General features: G+C 35.8%; 1 protein-coding gene across 1 annotated transcript in view; it reads left to right on the plus strand.

Annotated features, from left to right (window-relative positions):
• The window catches only part of pth1r (parathyroid hormone 1 receptor), a 61,553-nt gene that overhangs the window by 13,883 nt on the left and 30,359 nt on the right, over positions 1 to 17,311 (plus strand). The window contains exon 2 of the mRNA XM_042498364.1: positions 16,455 to 16,557. Within this exon, the coding sequence (XP_042354298.1) occupies positions 16,455 to 16,557 (103 nt within the window). The remainder of the gene's footprint in view (positions 1 to 16,454; positions 16,558 to 17,311) is intronic.

The raw sequence follows: 17,311 nt of genomic DNA on the forward strand, positions 1-17,311 counted from the left end.
AAGTTTGGCTAGACTGTCCTGTGTTCGTTCCATGGCACTTAACACATGAACCAATGAGAGCACAAACCCTGAATGTGGTTGCATTTTTAGAGATCAGATTCTTTGTCGATCTGAAATTAAAGTGCTCCATAGTAATAAACTTGTTTAGACCTGGAGGAATTCAATTAATCCTTTAGACTGACATTTATGATGTTAATTGTGTATTGAAGGTCAGATAGATGATTAATTCCAAGTGTTATCACAAATGGTTTTGCATGAGTTCTTCCTCCAACATAAGAAGATAATGCTCATTGGTCGAAGTTCACTGGAAGACTGGTGACGTGTGTATTTGGACAGACTCCAGCCAAGCCTTTGGCACTATATGCTCAGTAGATAGTAAGAATTAGATTAATGAGTGGGTGGGTGAACAAGTTAATTAAAAAATTTTAAAATTTTTTTTTGTTATATTTAAGCTATGCACATTTTGTAGAAGTTCTTGTTGTTTGCTATCAATTCATATCAGTGTTTTAAAGGCAAACAACAGAAATATTCTAAATATACAAGTTTATTACACCAATCATACATTGCATGGTGTAAGTCACTCAATTATAGTTTGACTCACACTATGTTTGCATTCATGTGCACTTCATAGATGTGTTGCTTGAAATGTACTATAGCCCATGAATTTGCTGCTGTATGTACTATGTGGTAACCTTGCAGTGTTTTGGTGTTGAGTTTCATAATTTATCAAATTTACCATGTGACGCTCAAGCTGGAACATTTGTTAAAGCTTGTGGCCTCTTTCTGCTGTCATTTTTATTTGTGATGCAATGTGGCATGATAGTTTTTAGAGGAACCAGACCTTGGAATAAATTTTTTTCATGTGTTATTATTGAGATTTTTTTTCAAGGATAATCTGCTTCATAAGGGCTCCAGTAAAGAACTTTAAAAACCAATCATAACCTACATTTAGCATGTACTGTAATAAATATCTGAGGCTACGACATTGGTTTGGAAGATTTCTACTCTTTTTGTTCCCATAGATTCATAATTCAACAAAAAAAAATGTACATGCTGTACATGATTATTTCTTGTGTGCATGAACTCCTTAAAAACCTAAAGCCCCTCTCCAAGCAAAACTTGGTTTTCCCACACAGAAAGTACATTTTAAAAAACTCTTAAAAGGGGCCAAAGCATCTACTCATTATCCCTCATAGAGAAAATCTTGATTGGGCCTCAGCCCGACCACTGATGTCACAGCCAGAGAAGAAGTGTGGAGAAAGGTTGTGTGATGGCAAACTAGCACTAGGTGCAGTGAAAGAGCAGTGTGCATCAAGATAGCTAGCATTAAGATTAGAGGAAACATTTGAGAGATTCAGACAAACATATTTGAGACTCAGTCAGACTAAAATGAGGAGTCTGTTTTTAATCAAAATTGGCAACTAGCCGACTTATTAGAGTGGTAAGTGTAGTTAGCATCTTTTATTTGTTTATGTTTGCTAGCTTTTAGGCTAACTGGCAGTGGCTGACATAGTGTTAGTGGTTGCGAAACAGATAATAATATCTGCTACAGCGTTACTGTGTGTTCACATTGGTTTGTTTTACATCCCAAAAACATACATACTACCATGTGTGCTTTCAAAGCTTTTGCTGCTAATGCAGACTCGAAGCGGGGGGTTGCAGGTTTCTTTAGGTTTTGTGCTAGAGTCTGTTCCCTGTTGTGTTTTCCTTATGTGTTGTGTTTCCTGTATTGGACAGTGATTGGCCCTCATATTAACAAACCTAATCTAGCTTGTCCGCCGAATGTTTGAATCTCAGATTTTAGGGAGGTGCACAGACATCCCCATCTTCAGTAGAGGAATGTGAAAACACCTCTATAGTGACAGACTGCACAGTTACAAGTCAGTCAAGGTCAGACATTTTAGGGGACATAGACATAGGTAAACCACATTGTGCGTGACAGAGGACTTAAAAGGGACACTCTACCAATTTCACACCAAATTCTTCTTATAAGTTTTGCTGGGATTAATTTGGGAAAAAAAGTTGTATAAAGCCCTTTGTGCATCCATGAAATCTAAAAACTTGCCTCAAATGATGTCACCTAAGGGTGCCTCAAGTGATGTCAGCATCGGCTGGCGCTGATGACTTAAAGTTTGAAAAAGAAATAAAATCTGTATGTTCAGTTGGAAAGATCAGACCTCTCTAGCCTGGTTCTCATCTCTTTTTGAGGCCAGCAGCTGTTAACATAAAAAACCTGAATCTGAACCAAACTTTGACCAGTTGTGTTGCATTGTGGCCAATGCAGGTGCCAGTTCTTGACAAGGAAGAAGAATGTAGGGAATAAAAAAGGAGGATATCTCTTGTTTTGCTGCAATGATTTTTTTAATGAATTTTAATATATCTAATATATTAATATCTTGGTCTGCAGGGTACAGTAGTTCAGTTTCAGTCAGGCAGATGTGTTCTCTGGGATAAATTTGAAAGGGATTGTTAGCAATTATGCAAATAAGGAAAATATTAGAAAGCGTGGTACTTCATTATCGTCTCATGTGCCAAGGATTACTTCCACTTTAGTTCACCAGCGCTTTCACCATGAATTAACAGTATTTTATCTAGATTTAAACACAGGAACTTCTTATTATTAGGCATGAGGCAACAGTGCAAGCCAGCAGCTTCATACAGGCTAAAAACACACATATTTTATAAATGTAATTCCACAAAGTCATTGACAGTGACCTTTTTATTGGCTAATGTGCAAAGCAAAGTTACTTCAACCATATTACTGTTGTGTTTACAGTGAGCTAAATGCGTGCTATCGACCTGCACTGTTCTCATCACTGTTTGCCTTTTGCTACAGACTCTGCCTTTTACCCAGTTCAAGCCATTTTCAGTCAAATAAAAACACGGTTCAAAGACCTCAGCACCAGTGACCCTGTAGTAAGTGGAAAGTGGAAAGCTCATGCTGACAGGCCAGTTACAGGCCTCTCAGTTGGAGCACACCGTGAACAGTGTAGCCCATGTGTGCTTATATTTTCTTCACTCACCAGACAGTCTGAGCATCCTTATCCTCAGAAGTGCACATTAACGTTAGTGTCTCGGGCATGTATTAAATCTTGTAAATGCAGCCATAATGTAGTGTACATGTGTCACTCTGTAGTCGATCCATTAATGGCTCAACACATCATTTAATGGCTTTGTAGAGGCTTTTTATCTCTTTCTATGATTTTAACATTAATTGTAGAGTGCACAACGATGTCTACAATCATTTTTTTTCTATAGCTTGTGTTTGAATGGAATTCCTTTATGTCGTGTGAATGCTTTTTCCTGGAAGTCAGACTGGAAATTATGGTGCGTGTTATTTATGTTAACCCTTAAAGCACTGCTTTAGGGAAGGACGCAACATATGTAAATTTTAAATATCATTTTGAAGGTCATAATGTTACCATCATGTTTTATTAATTTCTATGCTTCAAGAAAGTTGTTTGCTCTGTAAAAATATTCATCTTGTGATTAATCTTGTACTAAAAATAAATTGGAATAGATTTAATTTATTGGATTAATAATTCATTTGATAATAATGATTGTCAGTTCATTAACTGGAGTGTGATTCCTATTCTGTGCTTTTTTTATATTTAATTGTCTTTTGGCAAGAATGGCTATTCTGAAAAGCACTTCAATCAGCAGCCACTTCAATAAGCAAATCCGAGGGTTGGAATATTAGTAGGCAATGGGGGGCACCTTGGGGTGATTAAACAATGCCGAATTTGTCTACAATTTAGAGGCTTTGTGGGAAAGGCAGTCACAATTAGCGGTTTTCTACAAACAGCATTCTTAGCAGATAGCGGGGTGCTTGCTGCCCTGGTGGATGATGGTCTGATTCCTTTGAGTGTTGCCCTCTACATGTGTCACCTTTTTGTTCTCCCGCACTCATGTTCAATCACGTCCACAGCACTGATGGCAATGTTGTGCTCTGCTCTCACTGGTAATGACACAACGTACTTGACGCAGAAATTATTTTCATCAGGTCCCAAAGCTCAAATGGACTGGCGTTGTCACATTTGGTTGGTTTCTGGCTTCAAGGTGTGTTTCATTGTGCTCAGCTCTACTGGTCAATTTCTTTGCACATGATGAGCTCCCGTTGTGTAACTGATTTTCTTGGTATGTTTTGTTGACTCTTGGATGGGCATTTCCACATAGTTTTCTGGTTCATTGATTTTAGTTTTTTGTGTGGTCAAAATCACTAGTTGAGCTTCCCACTTAAAAGCAGAAGATCTATCAGAATGACTGAGTGATTATTTCATTATTATTGTTTTTCATTATTGTTATTTATTATCATCATTATTGATGAATTTGCAGATTAATTTTTCAACTAAAAAGTTAATCATTTATTGTAATAAATGTAAAAATAGTGAAAAATGTTTTTTCCAAATCCCAAGGGAAATATCTTAAAATGTCTTGTTCAGTCATATTTGCTGTAACACAACTTTAAATATAAAATTATTGTAGTTATAAATATAATTTCTGGGACAATTTTCCATGTGTAAAAATAATAATTTTCTAATATCTCCCCTTATTAAGCCTTTAAGCCTTATTATGTAGGTAATTTCCTTGTCATTTTGTGTCACTAATTTCTTGCAATTTGTAGGACATTTCTTGCCCAGCCAGTCATTGCCTTTTTCCCATGAAAGAAATCAAACCAAAAGGTTTCAAACAGATGAACAGTTTGTAAAAGGCATCTCAATATAGCACAAGGAAATGAATATCGATCCAGATTTCAAGGGGTTAAAACAAACAGTGTATTTCCATTTCAAGCAGACCTAAACTGTTTGTGAACTGCTGTGTGTAAACCATCAGTTAATAAAATAAAGTGCCCAAGAACAGTGAAACTTACAGTAATAAGTTCACTATGTTCAATTGGTAATTTTGCTCCTCTGTGTAAACTTTCACATGGGTGTAAAATATTCCCATTGTTGACAGTATGTCTGTAGTTCACATGCTGTGAATACTGATGGTGGCTTGATGGTAGTAAACACTTGTGAAAGTATTTATCTGCATTGACAATTCCACTTTGTGATGTGAAAAAAAGTGGAATATGAATTGAAAAACTCTCTGCAGGCAAATAATTACAACACTGACAGTGAATTTAAGGGCCCCAATACTGGAATAGGGTTCTGCAAATTATGTGAATTAGAGGCAGAGAAACATTTGTGGCAGCTGCAAAGACGCCAGTGTGAATAGACAGACATAAACCTTTGCACAGTAGATATGCCACCTGAACCACAAAGCCCATCATTGATTTATGAAGCTTTTGTGTAAATAGAAATTACCTGTGGAAAGCTTTCAGACATTTCAAGGCTTTTCTGTTTTTTTTTCTTTTTCTTGCAGCAGTATGAATTTTTGTAAGTCACAATTAAATATGGATGAGTCCATTAGAAAGTAGCTGCTGTCAATCCTAATAAATATTGTAGAGGCCTACTTTCTGCGGCCTCACCTGTTTCATTTTCAGGACAGTAGGTCACAGCAGTGTGTTGGTATCTAATTAGATTAACCCACAAACTTGACACTTCATTTATTATTGCAGGTAATACTAAGAAATGTGTCTATTTCTCCACATATAATGGGTGATGTCAAGTTTTTCTCACTAATGAAAATGAACAAATGATGCATTTTGAATGCTAATATGAGTACTGATATCATCTCATGTTTTAACCTCAGCTGTGATTGAGAGGATTACTGTGGCGGTTACAGGCTGTGACTGAGAGGGTATCATATGCTATTAATGCAGTGTGTGTAGTAAAAGTACACAATCTGTTACATTTAGAGAAAAAAGCTCTTAGGATTAAAAATCCACTTTAGAATCTATATTTTTAACTCCAAATCCTAATAATCTATATATAAAAATGACGTGTATTGTAACCCATTTTCCTGCTGCCACAAGTATTATTAGTTGACACTTTTGTGACATCCATTAAGATATTATGAAATGTCCAGTGCATGCCATTGCCGCATAGGCATTAGTAGTTTTTAAGCTTTTGATGAAAATGAAAATGCTTCATTTGCATTGCTTTATTGGAGGAGGGGCTCATACTTGTGCATTAAATCACATTTAACACAAAAATAGCCCTTTTTAATTTGGGACAACAACACCATCACAGCGTGAGATGTATGCTGCCTCTCTGAGCTCACACAATGTTTCCATCAAGGACAAAAGTGCTGTTCTTCAAGCTTACGACCAGAGCAGGGTATAATTAGGAACTAAATGCTGCTTTAAGTCAGAATGTGGTCTGCAAGCATTTCCAAAGGACAACCAGTCTTGTGGTTTGTGGTTTTTATCATCAAATGCAAATTGCACAGTTGAAGAGGAGTGGCACTGACTCATAGAGTTTATAATATCCAGGAACCTCATCCGCTAAAACATTCATGCGGTGCAATATGTCAAAAGTAACATATTCATGTTTTTTCCAGATAGCGGACAGGCCATTAAAAACAAGATTCAGCAGAGTTATAATTTTCTAGACCCCCCTATTTTGCCGAAAAAAAAACGCACAGGAAAGTCCAAAAGCCCCTGGGATCAAATTTTGAATATATGCCAACAACAAGGAAGTGAATGTTAGCCTACGGTGTAAAGAATGGCAAATGACCAAAACAAGTACATAAAACAAACATTCGACTGTATTCCCATAATAGAGGCGCTTTACAGTGACCAGAGTAAATATTATCTGTATATTATTTATCATTCATGTGACGAAGTGTGATCTGGAAAGGAAAGTCTCACTTTATGCAGCCATTTACCTAAAAATCTCATCCTCACTGACGGATCAGCTAACAGAGAGAGGCATTATTGGGAGACTCTGAAATGAGGGAGAAAGTTAATATGGTTTGTGTTTCCAGATAAAATAGTAACAGAGTTGTGATCAGAGATGTTGTGTTGACATTAAAAACACTGAGGTATAACAGTGTGAGTGTGTGTAGATACAGCTCACATGTATAAACAATTTAAAAGCTGGTTGAATAATCATCTAGTATTTTCAAAATCATGTGAACTTTACCCAGAAATGAAAACCAGTTACCTCTGAAAACACATTCCCAGATATTGTAAATCACACTTAACATATGACATATAACATATGTCTGTAAGGGGCTGTTCTTTATTTATGAGAGTGGAGGTGGTGCAAATCAAGGGAGGCATTTCAAATATTCTTTATGCACCAGGGAGGGACTACTCTTTTTTTATTTTAGTGGAGAGGCGGGACATACAACTTTAAATTTTGAATTTATTTTAAATAGCATTTGAGCCCCAAAAATGTGCAAGTGAAAAAAATTTCTTTAAAAATCACCAAAATCAAACATATATCATACTCACATGGCAAATGCTTCCATCAGAAAATATAACCAAATCTGAGTTTAAAATACTTGTTGTGGCCATCTGTCATTAAGATAAAAATTAAACTTAGAAAAGCAAACAAAGTACAAAAACAAAAATAAAATAACAATAGAAATAACACCTGATTAAAAATAAAACAAAACCCTGACCCACTGACTCTCTGATAAAAAAAAAAAAATAAGAATGAATGAATGAATTAATTAATTAATTAAAAAAAAAACATTTTAACTTACCCAGGTGCATTCTGGTCTAATACATGCCTAGCTATCTAAATGGTGTACCACAAATTACCCATATCACAAACAAAACAAAAAAACAAAACAAAATACTAACTATGAGAAAAAAACAATATGCAAAACAAAATATTTAAAACAATCTAAAAAAAACTGAAGAAACCACACTCAAAATCTAATATGAATAAAGCAAACATCTAGAATGATCAAAACACTATAACTTATGATTAGCAAACAACGACTAAATACTAACAACAAATAGCTCCTACTATAGTGATATTTAATCCTTAACACTTTTTTCCATGTCTCATTTAAAATTTTAACAACAATAAAGTGTTTGCACTAACCACATCATGTAAAAAAAAAAAAAAAAAACATTAAAAGTTGCACCTCTGCATGTATGACAATTGTGAAAAAAACATCTTCAGGGTTTGTTATTAACTTTTAACTCACACATTTCAGATCCAATTATGTTTGTCATGCAAAGTTACTGATATTTTTCTGGCCAGCTGCTGTTGCCACTGTTGTGTTCAATTCATTTGAGAAAATGTTGTTGTGCACATGTTGCTAATGCCGACTGCATGCGAGCTGTGATGCATGCAGCATGCATGCGTGCATGTGTTTGATGGGTAAGCTTATTGAATTTGTTAGTTTTGTGTGGTAGGACGGGTGGCTGTTATGCATCCGTATTCTGCTGAAGTTCACACACAGCTTGTGTGATGATGGGATTTGGATTTTGCTTAAGAAATTAGCTGTTTGTTTTGGTGATAACTCACACTCCAGTGCTGTTTGCTTATTGCATTGTCTCTAATAGCTACATTTTGTGTGAATATTAGAAAAAAAGGTTGCTTGTGGTTAAGGGAGGGTCATACCTTTCCCTGTAGTCAGGGAGGCTCAGAGGAAAATATTTGTAACATAGGTCAACATCCTGAAAAAACAAAACTAAAAAACAATGCCCCTCTGATTACAAAGGAACAGTTCCTAAAAGGCACCTATCAATACTGAAATTATGTAAAATAAATATGATTACATTATATTGCAATAGAATACACAAACCTGTATATGTGAAATGATCAGACTATTGTTATGCAAACTGAAGATGATGATTGGTAAAGAGGGCAGTAATTGTATACTGGAACATTAAAACCTGTCTTTAGTACTGAGATAAATTAAATCTCATTTTATCTTCATTACTGTTCAGTGACATTTTTTCAGCTGCAATGCACCTCAGATTTTCTGCTGTCGGTTGCAAAATGTTTTTTTTTTTTTCATGCTGGAGATGAAGATGGAGAGGCTGTCTAAATCCCAACTGTTGTTTTGGCTCTCAGCCAGTGACTGACTGAGCTGAGCCAGCTTTTGGACTTGTAGTGGTCCTCAAGTGCCACCATCAAGCTCGCCTTTCAGTTGTTCCCATGTTCCTAACATAAAGAAACCTTTTTAATCAGTTTTGAAAATCCTACAACCTTTCCCACAGTGCCACACTTTGGCTACTCTGCTGAATCAAACACTTCAACCAATCAACACAAAGTTTCTGTTGTTTGCTAATTGGTCGAATCTTGCCTGTCAAGTAGGTCACAGTTGGATTCTTTTGCAAATTGCAAAATGTCTTTATTTGAGAGTCTTGAGGATTTCCTATGAATGACCACAGTTTAGCTTATTCGTGCATATTTGTTGTTACTTTATAGTAGAACTGGGCAATATATCAATATTTAATTGATATTTAATTGATATTGATAGTTTTTGGATTTCATTGCATTGTTGTCTTTTCCTGGTTTTAAAGGCTCGTTACAGTAAAGTGATGCAGTTTTCTGAATTCCAGACTGCTCTGTCTATGCTGTTATTTGCCTCTACAACCAAGTAATTATACATTACAGATGATTAATTATCAAAATCTCATTACATTAATATTTGGTTGAAGCATCTGTAGTCAGCCCTACAATATTGTTGCATATAGATGTCGAGGTACTTGATCAAAAAAAAAAAAAATTCTTTTACCCAGCCCTTCTTTTTGTTTTTGTTTTTGTTTGTTTGTTATGTCAAAAAATAAACAAAAAATCCCACTCATAATCATCCAAAAATATTGGTGAAAGTAATCAGTCTCAGGGATTTTGCGGGCTGTTTTGGGAAATGTTGCGGCCTGAGATGCCTGTTTTTTGTTATGGTAATGATTGTTGCAGTGTTCATTGGCAGTTTTTTGTATTGAAATCATGGGGGCAAGTGCAAATTGCAAACATAGTTGTGATTATGCTGGATTTGGAGCTTATTTTTCTGAACATTCAATATTTACCACATAGCATGTGATAAATACGCTGTGTGCGGTGTTAAAATTAAACAAGATTTTACACATTTTAAGAAGTCAAATTTGCAGGTAATTGTGATGATCTCACAAAATTGCAATCTGGCTTAATTCATAGGGAAATCCTTGAAGGACTGGTTAGTATAGTCATTGCATTGTTAAGACTCAGTCAGTCAGTTGCATAAAAATGAAAAAAGTGCGCTTTCATATTGCTGTCATGTAATACTAAAAGTAAAAACAATCCTTAAAATCGCCAGCTCTTTTTTTCTTTTTTGTTTGAATTTTATCTTTATCTTTTCAATTATTCAGCGATAGTAAATATATCTGAAAGCAGTTTTCTATACCAGCAGGTATTTTATGTGTTTCCCTTGTGTGGAAATATGCTGTTTGTGATTTTGAGAATCTGCACCACGATAACATTTTAATCTTGACGGAGAAATTTTCTTTGAAATTGTCTTTTGTGGAGGTCAATGCAAAGGTCACAACCATTTGAAGCAGCAGTCTTGCCCAGAAATACACAAGTTATGGTTGTCAGAACATTCAGTTAAATATGAGTTTTGTTCTTTGAACTTGGAGTTTTGTTAAGTGGTGTAGTTTTTTTGCATTAAGGCTTCTCTTTCACGCACTAAAATACAACCAAGAGATCATAGGGCTGTACTTTGACTCCATTGTTGATGCACAATAGATAATTACACTACATTGAACTCAGTGGTACTTTTGCGGATCATTGGAACATTTTGGACACTCAGCTTTTTTTTTACTTTGTGCTTTCTAATGAAAGTCTACCTCACAAGCCCCAGCATTGCGCTCTCTTATTCACTGCAGGGCATTTCAGGAAATGACTTTGGTCAACCACAACTTTCTTGAAAAAAGAGAAAGAAAAAGCGCAAGCTGTCCACAATCAAGACTGTTGGTAATGTACCGGAAACCCAGTGTCTCCGCTCAATGTATGCATGGCGTCTGTCCACATGACTCCATTTTTGATGCAAGATATTTTTTTAACACTCTTTTTTTTTAGCCTTTGCGACAAAATATTTAAAAATCAACAAATGAACACTGAAGACATCTGTGGCACCAGACGAGCTAAACTTAAACATAACTTAGCATTAGGTTACTAAAATAATATGGAAACCAAATGCTGGAATTAGAACTAAAACTGTAAATGTACCTTTACTCTCTACCGTCAGTATTTAGGCGTAGTGGTTCAACACAGTCTTGACACACCAGCCTAAATACAGTTCTCTCAATATTGGTCTTATATCCTAGCAGAGAGCTGCAGTTGAAGTCATCAAGCCGCAGTTTGCGAAGACAAATAGAAACTTGTGGTTTATTCAAGTGGAGTTTGTATTCTAGCGTCCAGTGATGAAAACACACATATTTATATGGTGTGTATTTTTCTAATTTTCATTTTGGCACACGCGCAAAAAGCCTTTGACAAAAAGATTACTGTGTTTTGAATGAAATGCAGTAAATAAGAATGTCCATGTTTCTCCCTGTGAGAGTTGTGTTTACTTTGGAGGTTTGGACTCTGGCCAGTGGAGGAGGAATAGTTTTCAGAAATAATCAGGGGGCACACTTATTACCCAGGATTCTCTTCTTAAAATGGTAAATGATACTCTTCTATGTCTCTGCGAAGCTGGCGTCTGCAGATGAAGGAGGAAATTTCCCCAGTTTTTGAGAAAGAAAATAGACCCCGAAACTCTGTGCCTCATATTAGTTTAATGTTTCACGCCGGCTCAAACTGAGCTGTAAAGGTTAAGATATCTGTTTTTAATGTGTCAGAACGCCACCTCCATGCACCAGAATTGTAGAAAGAAGCCAAAAAACCGATGTATAAAAGCAAATTGTCACTGGCATTTCACTGACTGAAGTTAAAGTGACCCTTATGACAAAAAATGTAATGTAAAAATTGAGCATAATAAGAGCTTGGTATTTCTATTCAAGCTGTGAATATTGCAATCACAACATTGCAGAATGCAGTGATGATAATGACACTTGTCCTTTAAGAGCAGTCACCATCCAGACTCACTGTTTCTGGTTTCCCGTTTGTTCAGCGTTCACCTAAAGTAAAACCAGCCGGTTATTCAGATGAAAATAGTGTCAACGTCTCAGGAGCGTTCAGTGGAATATTCTACATTGGCATAGTTAGCACAGCAAACAGGTAGTATCTATCCTTGTTCGCCTGCGGTCGAATGTTGTTCCATCTGTGGTTGTTTACTGTGCAAAGCCATAAACGTCTTCATTCTGTAACCTTATTCAGCTCCCAGACTGGACATCCTTATTTCAGGGCTGAAAGTAGTGAAAATATTGATGGATTGAGGTATTATGGTTTTGTGTGCTGCAAATCCACGACGGCTCGGTATTTGCAGTTTCATTTTGAGCTCACGAAATTACGCACTTGCACCAGAGACAATGTATACAAGTCTTTGTTCCCAAATTACTCCTTGTCTCAGCATGCAGATTTAGAAGTTCCATAGCTGCTTATTTTAGATTATAAACAAGAACCAGAGAGGGCTTAAAGGGAGCAAAACTTTGCTTTGCTGCTGTAAATGGTTCTTATTTCATTTGTAGCAGCCAGCTGCAAAACTCCATACTACTTGGTGTGCAATACTATAGTAACTGTACACAGTGGTGGAATGTAACTAATTACATTTACTCTATTGCTGTACTTGGGTACACATTTGAAATACTTTACTTAAGTTTTTTCTTCTCATGCCACTTTATACTTTAACTCGTAAATAGTACGAGTAAATAGCATCGGGAAATATTGCACTTTTTACCTTAGTGCATTTATCTGATAGCTTAACCCTTTGAAACCTGGAGCGATGTAACTTTTCTTGTGCTGCTTTCAGACGCCTTGAACAGGTATTTAAAACTTGGAACCGTGAGCAAATTTGAGCGATTTCTTTCAAAAACATGGGAAAAGAGGCAATGAGCAACTTGTTGAGAAATGTTCCACAATTTGCAAGAAATTAGTAGATTTAGATTTAAAAATAAAATAAATAAAAAAATAACGGAAAAGTCCAGGGAGTCCAGTTAGTTGATTAATTAAATAGCTGATTGACTAAAAAATTAATTGGCAACTATTCTGATAAAAATGTGAGTCATTTTCAGTTTTCTTTTTTTTTTTTAGCAGTTTTGAGTATTTGTGGTGTTTATTTAATGAATTTTCTGTGTATTTTGACTTAGTAAAGGAACTTAAAACTTCCTCCATCACTGACTTTAGAAGTATTCCACTGAACAAACGTAAACATTTACTCAAGCTCTTTAGTTGTAAGTGCACATTTAAGGTACTTTCATTTTTCTACTTTATTCTTCTACTCTGCTGCATTTTAGAGGCATACATTGCACTTTTTACTCAACCAAACTGATCTTAAAACACCTCAACCAGCTAAATCACTAAAATGCTGTGTGCAACAGTAATAATCCAATAATATGATAATATCACTTCAACAGGAGCTATTATGAACACTTTTGAACACTATGAATACTTTTACTTTGGACTCTTTAAGTACATTTTGCTGATACTTTTGCACTCTTAAGTAAGAGTTTGAATGCTGGACTTATACTGTACACTAATATTTTTTACGTTATTGTGTGAATATTCAACAAAATTTAAGATTAGAATACTTCATGTACAATTGGATTTTGTAAAGTAACAAACAGAAAGCAACTTACAGTTAATGACTGTTCTAATAGTTTTTCACTGTTGGATTTAACAGATTTAACCTAGATTTCTAGATGCCCAAAAACAAAAATTAATATGCAATCATCCACTTTTTAAAAGATTTTCTTAGTTTATTGTCCCTCAAAAATGCTAGTTTATCGCTATTTAAAAAGTGCATGTTTAACAAATAAATAATACATAGGATAGACGGCACCAGATTTTCAGTTACAGAAAAGACAGAATGAAATAGTTATATCCTCAGGACATTTTCACACTGCTTTTGTTTCATACATTAAATGGATGCAGTACATTTTTTCTAAGTATAATTATGCATATCTGTGTGTGCATTTAACCTTTGCACTCTTTCTGTCTCTTTGTGTCATGTTCGGTCTAAACTGCCTTTTGACAAATATTTTTCCCATTACTTGTTAACCTGAGAGCAGAATTTGATTTCTTTACATCCAGACATGTAAATTTATGTCTGAAACTGACAAATACAACTAAAGCCGGGGAGTCAGCTGCTCTGGGTGGACGTCTGTCTTTAATTTGTACTGTTTGCTCTGCATCACTGAACCAAAAAAATAAGGCCGGGAGTTTTTTTAGCTGTACCTCCGGGCACACTGCACTGCACACACGTTAGTTTGTGTTTCATTGTGCAGATACATATTGCATTTTGCCGCAGCGTTGGGTCAACACAGCATGAAAACTCATATCTGACAGCGTAGAAAATCCTGATGATTTGTGCGCTGATCTACGTTTCAGTTTTAGCACTGTGCTTGGATTTCTCTGTTTTCATTTCCACTTTTCTCGTCACGCTCTGTTAAAAATAAATATGGTCATTTTCAATACAGTCACATTTGTCATTGCCCAAAAGTGATCCCAGGGCAAACAGCGAGCCAGTCAATGTGACCTATTAGAATGGAAAATGTTTCCATGACTGGAAAACCACACCTGAAGTACCACGCCACTCTCAAACACAATGTTCAAAAGCTGACAACATATAAGGTGTAAGTAAATGCTGGGAATAAAATGTCGTTTTTGTCTGTGTTCTAACTTTGTCATGTCCGATTAGTGACCACACAGTGGATATAACCACAGGAATACAAGCTGGGACTATAAACAACAAGTGAAACTGATACTGTTTATTCAAGGAAAAACACTCTTTAACAACCTGTTTTTGCTTCATGACAGAAATAAATAAAGCCCTACCGCTTTTGTCATGAACACTTTGAGGGGTGGATTGTTGCGGTCAATGTACAATCTAATCTGACCTTCCAGATACAGATGGGGCTGTTCAACATCCAGGCCACCCTGTTGCTTTTCCCCATATTCCTTTTGAGAAAATGTCAGCAGTGTACATTTTCAGGAACATTTCACAGAAGGAAACCGGATTAAGAGGGTGCTGCCTGCAGCGCTATGTCCAGGGATGCAGAAAGCAGTGGTTAAAGGGGTTGTGAAGCAGCTGTGAAGAGGAAATCATGTCTGGAGATAGCAAAATTTGTTAATCCAACACTGAGTTGAGGTCAGAAAGGTTGAAAAATCTGATTAGAATCAGTGTTTCTTCAGCAGTTAAATGCCATTAAATTGTTATTTGGGTCAAGTTTTTAACACAAAAAAATAATTTTAATCAAAAAATGTAAAAGTTTATGGGAACAATCATTTCAGGGGATTGTAAGACAGACTTGTTTTGAATAAAGCAGCTCTTCTCTGTGATGCATGCGATTTGTTTGGTTTTGTATAGAGTGACCAGATGTCCCCATTTTCCGGGGACTGTCCTGTTTTTGGGGCCTTTCCCCAGCTGGAGCTGTCCCCAGAAATGTCATTGTTTTTAACTGCCGGGCTGCCAACTCCCAGTTGAAAGTGAGACTCACGCAATTGTCATTTTTTAGCGCACTCACGTCATACATTCATATGCGAATTATGAAACAGTGGGTCCCTGGGTAAATGCACTTGTAAAAGGTCCCACCACTTCTCCCTAGTAGTGTTGCCTTTAAAAAAAAAAAAAAAAAAACCCAAACATTTATATATGTTTTATATATATGTTTTGTATGTGATTATTGTTATTATTTATTTTATTTTTTTGGTCATTTGTGGTTGTTTTGCCTGTTTTTGTATCTCTTTATAGTCACTTTGAGTATCTTCCTGGAATGCGACATACACATATTAGAAATTAAATTAGACTGGAATATAAACAGAGAAATAGAAGAAAAAATCTAGATGAAAGTTTTATTATAGGCTGAAATAAATATAAAATAAAGTATACATATATTACCCAATTTATTAGTTGGCCCACACTATAGTTTTTACAGTACAACAGTTACTTTGTCAAATAAAACCTGATTTGTCCTTTTTTTTTGTGCATAGATATTAATATAGACATGTTATTGATATTGACAGTCAAACTGGAAATGTCCCTGTTTGTCATTTCCAAAATCTGGAGACCTTAGTTTTAGATGGCAAAGAAATGATTTCTATGTAGTGAGGAAACATTTTTTAGAGGGAAATGACAAAGGAGACGTCATGGATGAAAAAATAACATTTATTCAACAGTAAACATGAGTGGTTTCAATTTTGATTTGTGTCGGCAATATGGATTCAGTGTTTCTGCCTGACAATACCTCACTGTTGATTCAATCACGTTTTGCAGTCTGGGAGTTAACTGATGCATTTACGGCTCATTTTGTTTTACTCTAACATAAAGGTCAGAACCTTTGCTTTAAATCCAGATGAGACCACAAATCAGTTGAGAAAACATCTTGTCTTATAGAAAATGTCTCTGCCATATTCCTTAATAATGTGCGTTATTGCTGGGGCTTGACATTTACAACAAACACTGCCACTTACACTTCAACATTTCTCTTTATTAACAATATATATCATGTTCTGTTTTTTCAGGCGTACGCTGATGATGTGCTTACGAAAGATGAACAGATAGGCCTGTTGTTCAGAGCCAAACGGAAGTGCGAGGGAACAATCAAGTCAAAGCACAAGATTCCTGGTGAGTAGAGAAACAAGATGCTAATGTCAGTGTCAAAATGGTAACATGTTCACAGCTACAATGATATAAATGATATGATGATTTTTGAAATGATTTTCAGTGGCCCCATGGTTGCCACATGGGGCCACTGAAAATCCTGCGGTGGCACATCAAAACTGAAAGCCATAACTGAATTCTAGGAAGTATACAAGCACGTTGAAAAACATGTGAATTTGAGAATCGGATATACTTTTTTTTTTTAATTTTACAGTTAATGTTATACTTTACAGTTAATGTGACTAAATATCTGTAACTTATTATCTAATGCTAACACAGTTATTTTGAGTTCCAAAGCAACATACTGTTTTAATGTGTTATGTATCTGTATGTACATGTGTAAGGCCAGTCATTGTTCTTCAAATAGTTGTCCTTTTTCTTAAAATGACTACTATACAGCTTTAATTTGAAGGAGTACATTGATTATAAGGAATATAACATTTACTGGGGACAAGCCCACTCAAGTTTAAAAATACATAAGATGCATATATAATATGTGAGGAGGAGTCAGGGGTGGGGTCAGCAATTGTATTAGCGTAGCTTTTGGTTCTGTAATCTGTAAACCTGTCACACATGGTTTGTAAATATCGACCAAAATTACTCACTTTGCAACCCTGAAGGCAACTAAGAAGGTCATGTGGGATGGGAGAAGATCCTCCTTTATTAGCCTTGATTGGGTCTCCAATAGTTTGATTTTCCTTCTACCTGCAACAGGTTT

This window comes from Plectropomus leopardus, chromosome 12 (genome assembly GCF_008729295.1).
Source record: "Plectropomus leopardus isolate mb chromosome 12, YSFRI_Pleo_2.0, whole genome shotgun sequence".
Lineage (NCBI taxonomy): Eukaryota > Metazoa > Chordata > Actinopteri > Perciformes > Serranidae > Plectropomus > Plectropomus leopardus.